Here is a 17,500-nt window from a genome sequence, read left to right on the forward strand (position 1 = left end):
TGAAAATAAATAGATAAATAAATAAAAGAAATGAAAATAAATAAATAAATAAACAACAGAAATTAAAATAGATAAATAAATAAATAAAAGAAATTTAAAAAAAACACAAAAACAAACAAACAAAAAAAAAACATCTAGCTCAGTCAAATAGAGATAATATCTTCAACTCTCCAAATATTTTTTAATGGGTGCCCATTTGTCAAGATATAGGTCTGTCTGAAGTGGTAAGTTTGCTGTTCTGCGTTCCATGCAGTTTCCATCCTTCAGCCTCCGACGCCGCTGGTCTAAATTGCTGTGTATCAATTGGTCTGTTTAACTTTAAAATCTCACTTATTTGTTTTTTTTAACCTCTTCCCAGAATGTCATCAGTTTAGGGCCGTCCCAAAAAATGTGGGAAAAGTCCCCCGTTATGCCACAGCCTCTCCAACACAGGGGAGAACAGTTATTATCAGTTATTATTATTATTATTGTTGCCAGGGCAACCAAGAACTCTCCCGTTCTCCATCAGCATGAGATTCCAGTTCCCACTTAGCTTTCACATCCAGTGCTTCCATTATGGCGCCTTTCTAAACATCTGGGATGTTCTGCCTCCCGCAGCTTTGTCCGGCCTCGGGAAGAAGTTCACCTCGTTTTGGTGAATCCACGAGAGGAGGGGGTACGTCGGCTAAACCACAAACACACCGTTACCGTGTGATAAACGTGTGTTTATGTTTTTATAACAATTCTTTTATTTCCCAGCGGCTGCAGAGAAGAAGCGAGCGAAGTCGGCGTCGGCGTGCCGGGAAAACCTATGAATCTGCAAAAACACAACATTTCCACCATCGCCAGCGGGAACAGCGGCCGGAGCGCCTGGCGGGCCTCGGTGAGCGTCCGGCCTCGCGGCGGGAAAAAAAAAAAAAAGCGTGTGAAAAACGTGACGGCGTTAAGAAAACACACCCGAGGTGTTTTATCATATATTTACAAAGATTAGCACAGATTAGCACAGATTAGCATCATCTGCATGGTTAGCAGAGGAGGTGGTGGTGGGGGGGGGGGGGGGGGGGTTCCAGAGGGGACGGCGGTGAGTCAGTGTGTGTGTGTGTGTGTGTGTGTGTGTGTGGTCCATCGATGCATGGCAGCAAATTAGGAGTTTTCATGGTGAAGTTTGTTTTCATCCACGGAAGCATCCACACCCCAGAAGCTTCCCCTGCAGGGGGGACAGGCTGAAAAACCCGCTGAGCAACCGCACACACACACACACACACACACACACTCACACACACACAGAGACAGACACACACACACACTCAACACAATCTTGATAATCTGGGCCAAGTGAGTGTGTGCTATAATTAGCTTTGAAGGGCTAACAGTGGCTGGCTTTTAATGTCACACACGCAAAGACAAACACACACACACACACACACACACACACACACACAGGCTCATGACTCATGCTAGGCAGCGCTCATTACATGGTAGAAAAGGCTAATGGACTAATTCTGCCCAATGGAGCGAAGCTGCAGAGCAAGTAAAGCCGATCTGACCGCACTTTATTTAGCATCTATCAAAAACACACACACACACACACACACACACACGAGAAGAACCGAACGTTCTGGAGTTGCTTCAACCCTCGCTCTGTCTTTTCCGCTGCAGTTCCTGGCGTTGGAAAAAGGCCCACGGCTCCGGAGCGCCACCTGCTGGGACGTTGCTTCCAAACACCTGGAGAAGAAGAACAAGAAGATGTAGAAGAAGAAGGAGGAGGAGGAGGAGGAGGAGGAGGGCAGATCTTCATAGGTTTTCCCGCCGCGGAGGTGCAGGCGTCGAGGTGGCGCCGACCTCCTGCACCTCCGCTTAAATAAACAACCACCAACCCGACGACTCCACTACATTCCAGAATGTACGAGAAGGAAAGCCGCCGTCGGCTTCCGGCTTTCCTTCTCCTCTCTTTCTCCGCCCGCGAGCCCGAAGCGCCGAGAAGAAGCCCGACGTCTCCGTTTGTCGTTCTTTTTTTGTTTTGTTTTGTTTTTTTAAGGGAAGGCAGTTTCTACCGGCGTGCCCACAAGATAAAGAGGACCAAACTTGGCGGCGGCGAACGGCGGCGGCGGCGGCGGCGGCCATCATGAAGAAGCCATTGTTCTCCTCATCTTTTTTTTTTTTTAGTTTCTTCATCTTGCCTGGGATCCGTGGAATGGAAGAGCCTTATTCAGTGCGTCTACTCGTATACCTCATGTGTTCACGCGTCCGTACCGCGGTGGTGTTTGTTATTACACGGCTATTACACGGCTATAAACTACGTATGTACATAAGATGATCGGATGTGATGTAAATTTGACATTGGTGACTTTCTTTCTTTTTTTTTTTTCTTGCCGGTTGATCTGTTTTTTCTTTTTAAAAAAGAAAAAAAAAAATTTATACGTGTCCTTTTTTTTTTTTTTTTTTTTTTTTTTTTTTTTAAATGTCGTCAAATTCTTTTTCTTTTTTTTTTTTTTTTTTGCATCCGATTTTTTCCGCTTCTCGATTCCGCGAAAAGCAATAGCATGCAGACAAATCTGGTGAATAGCACAACGGCGTCCACGTCGTCCACGAATCCGCGGGTGGGGGAAGCGTGCAGACACACACACACACACACACACACACACACGTGCACGTTCAGTCCTCTAGTGGATCCAGCGTGTCTCTATGCAACGACTCCTTCTGAGCCCGGGAGGGATTCCCACTCGCGTCTAAGAAAAAATAAATTTAAGAAAAAAAAAAAAAAGAAAAGAAAAAAAAAAAAAAAAGGAAATGTTTTTATTTTCTCGCATGCCCCCCCCCCCCTCCCCCCCCCCCACGCCGAGAGGGGGCGGGGCTTTGTTGCCAAAGGGTAAACAACCGTGTCCGTGAATGTCCAGGAAGCATGGAGGGTTCGTTTTGGCTGCGTCCCCTTTTTTTGCTCGCCGTTTTCACTTTTATTTTCTAATTGAACCCGCGTGTCTTGCCCGCCCCCCCTCCCCCTCCCCCGCCCGTGCTGCTGTAAACCCGCCGTGAACTTCCTGTAACCGTAGATCGTGGGTGTCCTGTAATCCGCGGGGTCGCTTCCCCATCAAGAGTCCGGGGAGGGCGGGCGGCGTTGCATGATCCGCATGTTTTCGCCGAGGCCTCGCGCCGCCGACCTCGACCCCTCGACCTCCACGGGGCCCGACGACGGCCGTTTCGAAAAGCACAAGCGACCCGGACGGCGAGGGTGGGCTTCCGGGTCGGGGAGGTCGAGGCGCCCGAGAGGCCTCCCGACGTCCCGCTGTAAATATCACATCCTGTACAGCTTTATGAGTTTTTTTTTTTCAGTGCGGCTGTCGTGCATCTGCCAATTTCTGTGTATAAAAGAGTATTTATGGCGGCGGCGGCGGCGGCGGCGTCACCGCATTTGCATCGTGTACGTGGCTGACTCGTATTGACTGTTTACAACCACCGAACAAAAACGCCGTGTGCGGAAACATCATGGGGTTCTGTGTCCAGGTTCAATACATATTGTCTTTGTATATAAAAAAAAAAAAAAAAAAAAAAAAAAGGAGAACACACACACACACACACACACACACACACACGCAGCTCCGTGGAAACTGCAATGCCTTCGTCAGACTGTCGGGGGGGGGGGGAGGGGGTCACAAAACGACAACAAGGGAACAAATGGGTGGTCCTTCCGTCCGTGGTGTGTCCGTGGTGCCGCCGTGTTGTGTTCAGTGTCCTCCTGTAAACACCGTCACCTGGTGCATCCTGTCCAGTAACGTGATCAATGGAAAAAAAAAAGAAAAAAAAAAGGAATAAAAATGATTATCGACCCTGCGGCTTCTGAACAGAGGTATTAAAAGAAAAAAAAAAAAAAGAAGAAAAAAAAAAAGGAATAAAAAAAAAAAATGATCAGAATGCATCCTGGTTGGTTCTGGGTTTTGCTCTGTTTGCGTGTGTGTGTGTGTGTGTGTGTGTGTGTGTGTGTGTGTGTGTGTGTGTGTGTGTGTTCTAAGGGAGAAGAGCGAGGCCTTGAAAGAGTGGTCGTGTGGGAGGTTGGCGAGCGAAGAACACGAAGGGAAAGAGAAAACAACATGGCCGCCGCGGTTTGTTATAAATCCCACAGAAAAACTACATGAGAAAAACCTGGACTGTGTGTGTGTGTGTGTGTGTGTGTGTGTGTGTGTGTGTGTGTGTGTGTGTGAATAGGCATATGTGCGTATAAGTATGTATGTGTGTGACTGTGCGAAAGTGTGGGTGTATGCATGTGTGTGCATTTATGAATGTGTAACCATGTGTGTGTGTGTGTGTGTGTGAGTGTATCGGCATTTTTGTGTAAAAGTATGTATGTGTGTGTGCACAAGTGTGTGTGTTTATGAATGTGTACGCATGTGTGTAGCCATATATGTATATATGTGTGTGTGCACAAGTGTGGGTGTATGCATGTGTATGTGTGTGTAAAGGCATATATGCATATAAGTGTATGTACTGTATGTGTGTGTGTGTGTGTGTGCGCGTGCACAAGTGTGTGCATTATTTGTGTATGTGTATGAATGTGTGTGTGTGTGTTTGTGTGTGTATCAACATGTGTGTGTAAAAGTAAGTATGTGTGTGCACAAGATTGCGTGTTTATGAACTTGTACGCATGTCTGTGTGTGTGTAAAGGCACATATGCATATAAGTGTATGTACTGTGTGTGTGTGTGTGTGTGTGTGTGTGTCTGTGCGCACAAGTGTGTGCATTTTTGAATGTATATGAATGTGTGTGTTTGTGTGTTTGTGCGTGTTTCTGTATAGGCATATGTGCATGTGCACATTTATGGAATGTGTATGCATATGTGTGTGTGTGTGTGTGTGTCAAGGCATGCGTGTGAATGAATGTAGGTGTGTGCATCGGAGTTGATGTGTATGCATGTGTGTGTGTATATATTCATGCATGTCTGTCAATGATTATATGTGTGTGTGAGGTTTGGGTTAAATGAGTGTGTGTGCATATGAGTGTGTATGCACGTTTCTTTATGTGTATGTGTGTGAGTGAGTGTGTGCGCGCATGAGTGTTTATTAATGTGTGTGTGTGTTTCCGTGTGTATGTGTGTGTGTATTTGTGCATGTTTGCTGTGTAAGAGAGTGTGTGTATATGCATGTGTGCATATGAGTGTGTACACATTTCTTTGTGTGTGTATGTATGTGTGCGTCCATGTGTGTGACAAGGCGCATCAGTGTGTCTGTATGCTTCTTTATGTTGTATGTGTGTGTGTGTATAGGCACGTGCGCTTATAGGTGTGTATGCTTTGATGTCTTTTGTGTGTGCCTGCATTCATATGTGTGTGTGTGTGTGTGTGTGTGTGTGTGTGTGTGTGTGTGTGTGTATGGGCACATGTCCGTATAAGTATGTGCATTTTTGTTTCATGTGTCTGTGTGCACACAAGTGTGTGTATGTGCATATGAGTGTGTATGGACACAAGTGTGTGTGTATGTGCATATGAGTGTGTATGGACACAAGTGTGTGTGTATGTGCATATGAGTGTGTATGGACACAAGTGTGTGTGTATGTGCATATGAGTGTGTATGCATGTTTCTTTATGTGTATGTGTGTGTGTGTGTGCGCGCGCGCAAGAGTGTGTATGAATTTGTTTTTTTGTGTGTGTTTGTATATTTGTGTGTCAGAATTTGTAAAAATGTGTATATTTATATGTCTGTGTTGTGTGTGTATATATGAGTGTATATGTGTGTGTGTGTGTCTGTGTGTGTTTTTTGGGTACGTGTATATATGAGTGTGTGTTTTTGTGTATGTTAATGTATTTTTGTGTGTTATGTGTGTATACGTGTGTGTGTGAGTGAGTGTGTGTGTTTGTGATTGTATATGTGTGTGCATTTGTGTGCATATATAAGTGTGCGTGTGTGTGAGATTGTATATGTGTGTGTGTTGCATATGTGTGTGTGTGTGAGATTGTATATGTGTGTGCATTTGTGTGCATATACGTATGTGTGTCTGTTTGCATTTGTGTACGTATATAAGTGTGTGTGTGTGTGTGTGAAAATATATATATGTGTGTGTGTTTGCATATGTGTGTGTGAGATTGTATATGTGTGTGCATTTGTGTGCATATACATATGTGTGTCTGTTTGCATTTGTGTGGGTATATAAGTGTGTGTGTGTATGTGTGTGCGTCCATATATGTGTGTGTGTTTGCATATGTGTGTGTGTGTGTGTGAGATTGTATATGTGTGTGCATTTGTGTGCATATACATATGTGTGTCTGTTTGCATTTGTGTGCGTATCTAAATGCGTGGGTGTGTGTGTGTGTGTGTGTGTGTGTGTGTGTGTGTGTGTGTGTGTGAATGTGAATGTGTGTGTGTTCCCCCTCCCCACCCATTGGTCCTCCTCTCTTCCCAGGAGGATCTCCCTCCGCTTCCTGTGGTTCCTCCTTCTGTCAGACCTGGTTCCTCCTCCTCCTCCTCTTCCTCTCCATCATGGCAGCTCCTCTTCTTCTTCTCGTCACACATGAAGAACATCTCAGCAGCCTCTTGTTTCTTCCTCCTCCTCCTCCTTCTTCTCGTCCACGGCGAAGACAAAAGCTGGCGGAGGAAGATTCAAAATGATTGACGGGCCGGAGACGCAGGACAAAGATTCTGGTGGCGGCAGAAGCGGAGAAGGTTTTCCACGCGTTCCCTCCATCTTCTCCGCCCTCCTGGTGATGGACGTCCGACCCCTGACGCAGAAGCTGCGTTCACCTTCTTCCAGGAAGCCGTCTCCATCAGCGATGACCTCAGAGGAGCTTTGAGTCACACGCCGTCGCCGGAGGCGGCGTGATGAATCCAGACGATGGCGAGAACCCGTTCTGGTAAAACTGAAATGACTCACCCCTCCTTCTCCACCTTCTCCTCCACCGCCAGATGGATCTACACGTCTTGGAGGACCTTCTTGCAGTTCTGCAGGCCACCAAAAGGGGGCGCTAGAGAGCAATAACAGGAAGTGGCTTTTGGACAAGAAGAAGAAGAAGCTGATTTACATCATTTTATGCTTTTTATATCTATGTGTGTTTTTGCGTTTTACCCGGTTTGACAGATTTTTTTAATTTAAAAGAAAATAGCGGCTAATTGGAATGAGTGTGGATTAAGTTAAGAAAAGTAATTGTTTTTGTTGCTATTATTATTATTTTTTCTTATCGAACATAAACAGTATAAACAAATATACATATGTACAAGGACATAAGGACATTTGTTCTGTATGTAATCAGAAGTTAACATTGTTAAAGGTTTGTGAGAAATGTTTAATGCAAGACAAAAAACAAAGTAGAAGAAGATAATCAAATAAATAGAGAGATAAATAAAATAAAAAATAAATTAGCTGATTTAAAACAAAAAAAAACTTGCTTTGGGAATATAGCATATATTTAACTTTTTAAATTTCAGACAACAAACTGTATATTTTTTGGTTTTTGGATTTTTCCATAAGTTTTAAGGATTTTTTATATAATCGTTTATGAAGAAAGTAAAATTTGGGGAACATTTTTACATTCTGTTTTTGTGAATGAAGAACTTGGCCAGGCCTAAAATAACACTGACACATATTTCATCTCTTTTGTTGCTTAAAATTAAACCAAATGTAATGTCATCTCTTGAGAAGGAAACTGGTGATGATTGAAAATTGTCTTTAACTCATTTTTGAGTTTTAGCCCAAAAGCCCTGTACTTTTTCGCATAAGAAAAATATATGGTCAGTGGTTTCAATGTTGTCTCCATAAAATGAACAAATATTATTGTCAATATTAAAGCGTCCCCTCAATAACTCCTTAGATGGGTTGATGTCATTCATCATTTTGAAGTGGGTCTCTTTTGCCTTGGGAGATATGGGTAGAGTCAGATACATAGTTAGCAGCGTGGCAATTGATTCCTTATCAAACTTATTTAAGATATTATTTTTGTTTGACGTCCAGGGAATAAGTTTTCCGTAAAATATTTCCTACTAAAGGAGTTGCTGCATGATTTACGGCAGAGACCATTTTATGCTCTTTATATGTCTGTCTGATTTTTATATTTATGTATGTTGTTGTGTTTCCCCTGGCTAAACAGATTTGTTAATTTAAAAGAAAATAGTCGCTAATTCGAATGAGTGTGTGGATTAAGTTAACAAAAGTAATTATTATTGTCATTAGGTATTAGGTTTCTGCTGGAAATCCAGGATAAAATAATGTCATCGGACGTGAAATACAATTCATTCATTATCTGCAGCCACATCCTGCAGGGAGCGATGCAGCCAATCCCAGCTGTCATTGGATGACAGGTGGGTCAACTCTGGACCAATCACAGCGCCTCTTACTCAGAGACACACCCATTCACCCTCTCATTCACACCATATTAAACAGGAGGTGGATCAAAACAGCACAACTATAAATGGATTTTTATAGATGGACGAATTTTATTTTGGAAACATTTGCTTAATATTTGTGTTTATGTGTATTAGCATTTTAGTTGTAATTCTAGTTTTGATTATGCTCATTATATGGTCTGTTTTATTCCCATAAGTATATTTTTGTGTTTCTCCAGGCTAAGCAGATTTGTTGTGTATATAGATTTATTTATTAGAAAACAAAACAAAACAAAAAATGGACTTCAGAACCTCAACTTTATTTTGGAAAAACGTGTGTAACATTTGTGCGTATGTGGATACGTGCATAAAAAGTAAGTATTTTAGTTACACTCTTTATAAGGCGCTTTGATTTTTCCATATATGTATATATTGGTGTTTCCACTGGACTAAACATATATTTGTTAATAAAATAAATACATAAACAAATGCATAATTTTTTTTTTCTTTTCGTTTTTTTACTGTCTTTCAAATAAAATAAATAAAAACAAATAAATAACATAAATAAAAAAAGGCAGGGTGAATATAATATGTATTTAACTTGGTGGTTTAAAAGGAATCTCAATCATAAATTTTTAGGATTTTTTTTTATAGAATTCAAACTTATTTATAAAGAACGTAAAATTTGGGGAACATTTTTGGATTAAGCCTAAAATAACATTGACACAGAGTTCATCTCTTTCGTTGCTTAAAAGTAAACCAAATATCATCTCTTGAGAAAGAAATACATCAAAATAATATAATATGATATTATACATGATAAGTTGTGGCCACAAAATAGAACCATTTCCGGTCCTCCTGTCTTCCCGCGCACCGATCGATTTTTTTTTTTTTTTTTTTGTACCGATCAGTCAATTGATTCGTGCACGACACTCAAAGAGAGATCCCGCCCCCGCAGGGATCATCCGGTGTGTGTGTGTGTGTGTGTGTGTTCGTGGGCGGAAGTCGTGCCTGGCAGCACAAACCCGGGGTTTACTAAACCCACACTCCAGAGACGCAAAATCCCACTTCCGGGGCCGTGCGCGTTGATGGCCGCTGTGCATTCAGTCACACACATGCACGGACACACACTTCCTAGCAACCTGCGTGGATAACACCACACACACATACAAACACACACACACACACACACACACGCAGTGATTGGCTGCGTCTCAGCGGCCCCTCCTGCAGGGCGGCCGCGGCTTGCAGCGCTGGTGATGCTGGTCCCCGGTGAGAGGAGGAGGAGGAGGAAGAGGAGGAGGAGGGAGGATGAGGAAGAGGTGGAGGAGGAGGAGGAGGAGGAGGAGAGCGTGTTCGTGTCCGCTGCCCAATGACAGCGTCGGATGCTGAGGGGAGGCTGAATGGAGGCGACGAGCCGCCGTCTGGAGCGGCGGAGCGGCGGAATTAACGTCGACCGAGGTAAATGCAGATGTTATTTTTTTTTTTTGTTTTCCCCCCACCCACGACGCGCTTCCGGTAACCGTGTGTGTGTGTCGGTTTTGCGTCGGTCGTGTGCAGGCCCCGGTCGGTGCACCGGGAGGATCCGGTCCGCTTCCGAAGGGTCGGATCCTCCAATCCTGGAGGCACCGGAACCGGCTGGGCGTTGATGCTCAGTAGTAGAATACGTGATGAGGATGTGTGTGTGTGTGTGTGTGTGTGTGTGTGTGGGCTTCCTTTCACACCAAATGACTCCTTTATCAACCCGTATTGAGGCTATTTTTAGAAGCAGAGAAGAAGCCTGGACCTCCTTTGTCTGCAGGACCGTCTGTCCTTCAAAGGTCGCCCTGCTCTGACTCCTCCTCTCCGTCTCCGGGGCGGAAAAAAAAGGAAAAAAAAAGAAGGCTTGCCCCCCCGCCCGTCCAAAAATGTCATGGCGGCCTCTGAGGAAGCGCCCGCCGGCTCCCGTGACCCCGCCGTCGGTCGGCATCGCCCTCCGGCGATGTCCGAATCGCCGCGTTTCGACCCCGACGTCGATGAAGAACGATGAAGAAACCCTTCCCGGGTCACGGCGTGGAGCTGTGTAACCACGGCGACGCTTCAATTCCCCGAAAAAGCCCGTCGGATCTCGAGTCTCGTCCTGTTCCGGAAGCATGTCAGCGTCCCGCTGCTAATGCCGCGTTTTAGCACGTTAGCATCAACCGCCATGTGCTGACATGCCTCATCAGCGGCGTGCACGTGTGCAGAAAGGTGTTCGCTGAGCTGACGGGAGTGATGTCTGATAGGGTTTCAACCATCGCCATGGTAACGCAGGTTTCAAGTACCGGTTTTGTGGTGCCGAGAGTGAAAAGGGTCCGCGCGACGCAACGGTGAGGCGCTATGGAAGCGCTAGCGGAGCTAACCGGCAAAAGAGCGGTGGCGGGAAGTGAAAGGAAGGGGCGGAGCCAAATGAGATGGAGGGGCGTGGTCTGCTTGGGGGTTTTGGACCAACCATGTTGGCCAGCTGACCGCTGCAGATAAGAAGCGCTCGTTGGGTTCTCAGGAAAGGATTAGAACCAGCTCAGGAAATGTTCCCGATGTTCTCAAGCTCATTGTGTTTCCTTTGACTCCACCTCCATCTCCATCTCCATCTCCATCTCCATCTCCATCTCCATCTCCATCTCCACCTCCTCCATCCATCGAGCAGCTGCTCAGAAGACGCGTGAAACCCAAACGTCAATAACCGTGCCGTCGTTCCCCCTCCTCCCCTTCTGGAGAGCTGCTCTCCCGTTAGCTTGGACCGTTAGCCCGCCCCCCTCTTCTTTCCTTGATAGCCCGGCCACTGTCACCACGGCAACCGGGTCTGAGCAGGCCGGCCTCGCCCCCAGGAGGACGAACCGCGGGTCTGACGTGTCCGATATTAATTACCGGACGGAGAAGGCAAGCTGAAGCTGGCTCTGCCGAGGAGTACCGGGCTGTACTTCATGGGTCAGAGTACTCTGTAGATACCTCTTGGTACTTCGAAGCCCGGCGGGGGTGCGGGGGTGCGGGGGAGGTAGGAGGGGGCGAAGAGGTCCAAATCAGTACTTCAGATGTATTTGAATCGGCAGAGTGGTAGAATAATACGGCTGTATGATAAGGTACCGCGGTACTACTCGCCCAGTGCCAAACTGTGCATCCCATGTTGCGCCTGTCGTAGCTTCTGGTCAAGAGACAAGCGAGCCGATCTTTCTGGATCTCCGTAAGAGCTTGCGGAGGTCCAGTCAGCAGAGCTGCCTCGCCCTCCCCCCTCGACCGCCACCTCCACTCCTAATTTCCACCTGTTCTGCAGAATCCAAGCCAGATGGCATCATTTATCCCCAAAAAGGGGCGGGGCTAAGACATCAGCCGTCGGGGGGAGGGGTTTCGCGACTCGGCCAACTCGACCCGAGGAAGTGATGAGCGCAGCTGCGAGGGGAGGTAGGGGAGGAGGAGTCGACGCGACGGTTTAAAATCCAGAGCGGAGGCGCCGTTAGCAGGAATTAGCTCGTGGCGAGGACGGAATCCCTTCTCCGCCGGACGCTAACCGCCCCTTTTCTTGCGTTTCAGATCCGCTGTCCGTGCGCCCCGCCCACGATTAAGCCCCTCCCCCATCCCATGCGCGGCGCGGTGACTCGACGCAGTCGCAGCCCAGCCCGCCCCCGTTAGAGCGCCCCCCGGTGGCCACTCGCAGGACATGTACGGCAGTGCCAGAGCTGTAGGTCACATCGAGAGCAGCCCCGCCCGGTCGCCCCGCCTGCCGCGCTCCCCCAGACTGGGCCATCGGAGGGCCAACAGCGGGGGCGGCGGCGGCGCCGGGGGCAAGACTCTCTCCATGGAGAACATCCAGTCCCTCAACGCAGCTTACGCCACTTCGGGCCCCATGTACCTGAGCGACCACGACGGCGTGGGCTCCACCGCCACCTACCCCAAAGGCACCATGACCCTGGGTCGCGCCACCAGCCGCGCCATGTACGGCGGCCGCGTCACCGCCATGGGCAGCAGCCCCAACATCGCCTCGGTGGGGCTCCCCCACGCCGACCTCCTGTCCTACAGCGACCTGGGCTCCATCTCCATGCTGCACCCCCACCACCACCAGGGGGTGCCGTCCGCCCTGCTGAGGCAGGCGGTGCGCGGCGGCGGCGGCGAGCTGCTGGAGATGCAGGCCCAGCTCCGGGAGACGCAGCGGGAGAACGAGATGCTGCGCAGGGAGCTGGACCTGAAGGACAGCAAGCTGGGTTCCTCCACCAACAGCATCAAGAGCTTCTGGAGCCCCGAGCTGAAGAAGGAGCGCATCATGAGGAAGGAGGAGGCGGCCAGGACCTCCATCCTGAAGGAGCAGATGAGGGTCACACACGAGGAGAACCAGGTGAGATCGTGGTCGATTGGCTTTCTGGGCTCACACACACACACACACACACACACACCCACACACATGCTTTGGTTGATGGTGAGCGCCTCGCCTGTAGGGGGCGCCGTCGAGTCCTCGCCTTTATGAACACATATGTGATATTTTTAGTCTCTTGAATGGACTCATTCAACATCACACACACGCACACACACACACACACGCGCGCAGCCACGAGTTGATTGAATGGGTCAAATGTCAGTTGCCATTTTTGCCCCTCATTTTCAAGGCGATTTGGAAAAACCTGCACCTTCCTGCACACACACACACTTGTGTGTGTGTGTGTGTGTGTGTGTGTGTGTGTGTGTGTGTGTGTGTGTGTGTGTGTGGTGCGCACGGGGGTTGAAAGAACCTGCCGTCTCTTCGATGGCAGGTCGACGGCCTGTCGGAGCCTCGTCACGTCGGCTGTGCTCCGGCAATCTTGGCGTCTTCCTGTGTGTGTGTGTGTGTGTGTGTGTGTGTGTGTGTGTGTGTGTGTGTGTGAGAGACACCTGCATGCGTCACCCGACGGGCCCTGGATCCTTCCATCAGGCAGGATTGTTCGATGTGGCGTGACTGAGGAATCAGGGTGTGTGTGTGTGTGTGTGTGTGTGTGTGTATGTGTGTGTGTGTGTGTGTGTGTGTGGATGAGAGCGACCAGCAGGGGGAGCCGCAGAGTAGCCGAGTCCGCCTGAGTCACCACCCGCCTCTGACCCCCCCCAACCTCCAAAATGGAGGCCGAGCCGCCGTCATGGCGACGCACCGTGACGTCAGCTGACTCGTGCACGTCGGGCCGAGGAGAGCGCACGTGATTCTGGAACACCTGGACTTGCATTGTCTGGTGTGTGTGTGTGTGTGTGTGTGTGTGTGTGTGTTGGCGGTCAGTGCTGATCCATGACGGTGTAGACGAGCACGCCGTGCACGTGATGGGCGGAGCCACAAAATGAGGGTGATTCTGCGAACGGCGAGGGGGCGGGGCTTCAGGGCGCGGCGGTCCAGGTTCTACTGGAACCGGTTCTCCAGGTTCTCCAGGTTCTCCGTCGTCCAAAACCAGGTCCACTGATGATTGACAGCTGGCCTGTGCGGGTTAAGCCCCGCCCCCTGGCACCGGGACGCCATTTGTATTTCTGAGAGAAATTAAAACACACACACACACACACACACACACACACACACACACACACACTGTTGCTCCTGCAGAAAAGTGTGTGTGTTCAATCGTGCTGATGGTCTTCTGGAAGGGTCTCCAGACAGATGGTTATTGATCGGAGCAGATAAATCCCCCCCCCCCTCCGCCATTCATTCATTTATTTATTGTTAATTTAATTTCTGTTTACTTTTACTGCGGGGGAGGGGGGGGGGGGGGGCGTTGTCATGACGATTTATTTCTCTGAAAATGAAGGCTCTGCTCGGCTGCTTGTAAAAATACAGCCGCCGTTTGACTTGTGAATGAGCTCAGGAATAAAATACTTAATATAATATAATACTTCATATAATACTTGATATAATAATATACAAAATTATATATGAAAATATTTGGATTATCAATTGAAATGTCCCTGATAAAGGGAATTGAAAGGCTTTTGATACGTTTTAAAACCAGAAAAATGTACTTTAAAACTCACAGATACTGTATAAGAAAATACCAATACATGATATAAGAGAATGTAAAGATAGGAATTTTATTTGATTTATTTACCGTCATTTCCACTGCTATTTTCACACGGTTTGAACAACAATTTCATTTTGTATTTGATCAAAAGTTAAAATGTATTTTCTGTGTAAATCTAATGTCACTTTGTGGACACATAGGACAAGTATGGCCTATATATGTACGCATATATTTATTAAGTTATTTTTATTTATATTTTATTTCTTTATTTTATTTCTGTTTTCCTCATATTTTATTTTATTTCTTTATTTTATTTCTGTTTTCCTCATATTTTATTTTATTTCTTTATTCTTTTTATTTTTTATTTATATTTTATTTACTTTTATTTATATTGTTACTTATATTCATTTATAGACAAGTGTGCCCTACATATGTACATAGATCTATTTACTTATTTTGATTCATATTTTATTTCTTTATATTCTATTATATTCTTATTCTATTAACTTTTACTTATATTTCTATTTATATTTATTCATAGACTGCACTTGTCTATATATGTGCAAATAAATGTATTTAGTTATTTGTATTTGTATTTTATTTCTTTATTTTTTATTTGTTTTTTATTTACTTTTATTTATATTTTTATTTATTTTTTTATAGACAAGTGTGCCCTATATATGTACACATATATCTATTTAGTTATTTTGATTCATATTTTATTTCTTTATATTCATTTTATTTTATTCATATTATATTTACTTTTATTTATAATGTCATTTTTATTTATTTACAGACAAGTGCGGCTAATATATGTACACATAGATTTATATAGTTGTTTTTATTTATATTTTATTTCTTTATTTTTATTTTATTTTATTTATTCATATTTTATTTACTTTTTTACTTGCGATCAAAGAAACACGTTTCTCTGAGGGGGAGTTTTCCCATTTAATCTCTCCTTAAATTATGATTTCACACTTAAAAATCAAGATGTTTTAAATGAAATGAAATTTTGCAATGAGAACTCTGCAGTTGTTTATAAAAATAAAAATAAATAGGCAGATATGTTAATGCGACAATGCTATGCTAAATGTAACTTCAGTCCACATTTATGCTCATATATTAAAATTTAATTTCCCTGTTAAAAATGAATCAAAATCAAAAATGAATTAAATCAGAAAAATGTGCTTCATTAATAACAGCTAATGTATAAAAGAACACATATTAAAAGTTAATCTTTTATTTTGTATACGTATTATATAATTGGTGTTATAAAGTGCATTTTGGAGGAATTTGTTCATCTATCCTTAAGAATATAAAGAATAAGAGCAACTTTATTTATCCCGAAGGAAATTGTTGTGCAAGACTTTCAAGTAAAACATAACAATAATGAATAACAGTAGGAAATTGTATATAAATAGTATAAAAAAAGGGGGGAGAACATGCTACAATGCTATGCTATGCTACGCTAATCTCAACCCCACTTAAGGACGAAGTGAAGCGGCTCCACTTTTTCAAACCATCAAAACATCTCGCCTTTGCGACACACACACACACACACACACACACACGATTCTCTCCAGACCCGCTAGGCGTCGGCGCGTCCCACCGTCTTTAAACGCCACTTCCCGAACCCGTCAAAACTCGTACGTGGAGGTTGTTGGAGGACGCCGGCCCCCCCCCCCGCGGACGCTCCTTTTCCTGCGAATGCACGCCGAGGCGGCGCCTGCGACGGTCTCACCAACCCTCTGCTCTGTTTGTGTTGTCTCGTCCCTCTGCCTCGCCGCCGCAGCTGGACGCCCGGAGAACCAAGGTTCGTCGCTATGTTTGCGCCGCCCTGCCGTGCGCACAACATAGAGTCGCCGTCGGCGTCCGTCCCCCCCCCCCCCCCCTCCGTCAAACCTGACACCCCCTCCGAATCTTGCGAGTTGTTTATCCTCCGATTAAAAATGTTTCCCCGTTAATAAACATAAACGTAGGTAAGCTCCGCCCCTTCCGGACAGACCCCGCCCCCTTGCTCCCCCCTCCCCTCCTGCAGCAGGAGTGTGTTCATGTGTCGTGGATCCTCATGTTGGGTTTATTGTCGTAGTTCCAATCAACCCTCGCACACGTGTGTGTGTGTGTGTGTGTGTGTCCAGCATCTCCAGATGACCATCCAGGCTCTGCAGGACGAGCTTCGCACGCAACGAGACCTCAACCACCTCCTGCAGCAGGAGAGCGGCAACCGCTCGGGTTCGGAGCACTTCACCACCATCGAGCTGACCGAGGAGAACTTCCGGCGTCTGCAGGCGGAGCACGACCGGCAGGCCAAGGAGCTGTTCCTCCTGCGGAAGACCCTGGAGGAGATGGAGCTGAGGATCGAGACGCAGAAGCAGACCCTCGGCGCCAGGGACGAGTCCATCAAGAAGCTGCTGGAGATGCTGCAGAGCAAAGGGCTGCCGCCGGGGCCGGGAAGGGCCTCCGAGGAGGAGGAGCAGGAGAGGAACCGGCGCATCGCCGAGGCCGAGGCCCAGCTGGGACACCTGGAGGTCATTCTGGACCAGAAGGAGAAGGAGAACATCCACCTGAGAGAGGTAGCTGCAGATTTAGCGAGGAAGCGAAAGCTCCTTTCCGGGGATGGGAATTTATCATGCGGGCAACTGTGGAGTGTTTGGAATATTTTATTTCATTTGGCTTTTATTTTAGTTTACTTTATTTTTGTTTATTTGATTTTGATTTAATTTCCTTTTTTTTTTTTTTTTGTGTGTTTTAAATTTATTTTTACATTTCCTTATACTTTAGTGATTTGTTTTATTTTGTTTTGTTTTAATTCGACTTTTTTTTTTATATATATTTATTTTAACTTCTTTTCTTTCATTTATTTTTGGAATATTTTATTTCATTTGACTTTAATTTTAGTTTACTTTATTTATATTATATTATATTAATTTCCTTTTTTTTATTTTATTTTGGTTTAAATTTATTTTTACATTTCCCTATACTTTAGTGATTTGTTTTATTTAGTTTTGTTTTAATTCGACTTTTTTATTTTATATTTTTATTTTAACTTCTTTTCTTTCATTTATTTTATTCTATTAATGTTATATATTGTATTTGATTTGATCTGATTTGATTTGATTTGATTTTAGTTTAGTTTAGTTTATTCAATTTAGGTTTTCTTTTATTTTATTTTGGTTTAATTTTATTTTTTACATTTCCTTATACTTTGTTTATTTGCTTTATTTTGTTTTTTAATTCTTTTTT

At 45.3% G+C, this 17,500-nt stretch overlaps 2 protein-coding genes across 6 annotated transcripts in view; both read left to right on the forward strand.

The window, feature by feature from the left end:
• The window catches only part of bsnb (bassoon (presynaptic cytomatrix protein) b), a 39,242-nt gene extending 36,476 nt beyond the window's left edge, over nucleotides 1-2,766 (forward strand). The window contains exons 10-12 of the mRNA XM_086168781.1: nucleotides 598-655; nucleotides 739-862; nucleotides 1,639-2,766. Of these exons, the coding sequence (XP_086024907.1) occupies nucleotides 598-638 (41 nt within the window). The 3' untranslated portion in view covers nucleotides 639-655; nucleotides 739-862; nucleotides 1,639-2,766. The remainder of the gene's footprint in view (nucleotides 1-597; nucleotides 656-738; nucleotides 863-1,638) is intronic.
• Nucleotides 2,767-9,579: 6,813 nt separating this feature from the next.
• erc2 (ELKS/RAB6-interacting/CAST family member 2) overlaps nucleotides 9,580-17,500 on the forward strand; it is a 30,732-nt gene continuing 22,811 nt past the window's right edge. For 3 of the 5 annotated variants that reach the window (XM_086168792.1, XM_086168793.1, XM_086168796.1), the window contains exons 1-4: nucleotides 9,580-9,740; nucleotides 11,826-12,624; nucleotides 16,050-16,070; nucleotides 16,396-16,830. In XM_086168792.1, coding sequence (XP_086024918.1) covers nucleotides 11,953-12,624; nucleotides 16,050-16,070; nucleotides 16,396-16,830 — 1,128 coding nt within the window. In that variant the 5' untranslated portion in view covers nucleotides 9,580-9,740; nucleotides 11,826-11,952. The remainder of the gene's footprint in view (nucleotides 9,741-11,825; nucleotides 12,625-16,049; nucleotides 16,071-16,395; nucleotides 16,831-17,500) is intronic. The other 2 variants (XM_086168794.1, XM_086168795.1) reach the window with 1 other exon arrangement.

The sequence above is a fragment of the Fistularia commersonii genome, chromosome 21 (assembly GCF_037954325.1).
Source record: "Fistularia commersonii isolate RoL2024-O1a breed Wild chromosome 21, RoL_Fcom_v1.0, whole genome shotgun sequence".
Lineage (NCBI taxonomy): Eukaryota > Metazoa > Chordata > Actinopteri > Syngnathiformes > Fistulariidae > Fistularia > Fistularia commersonii.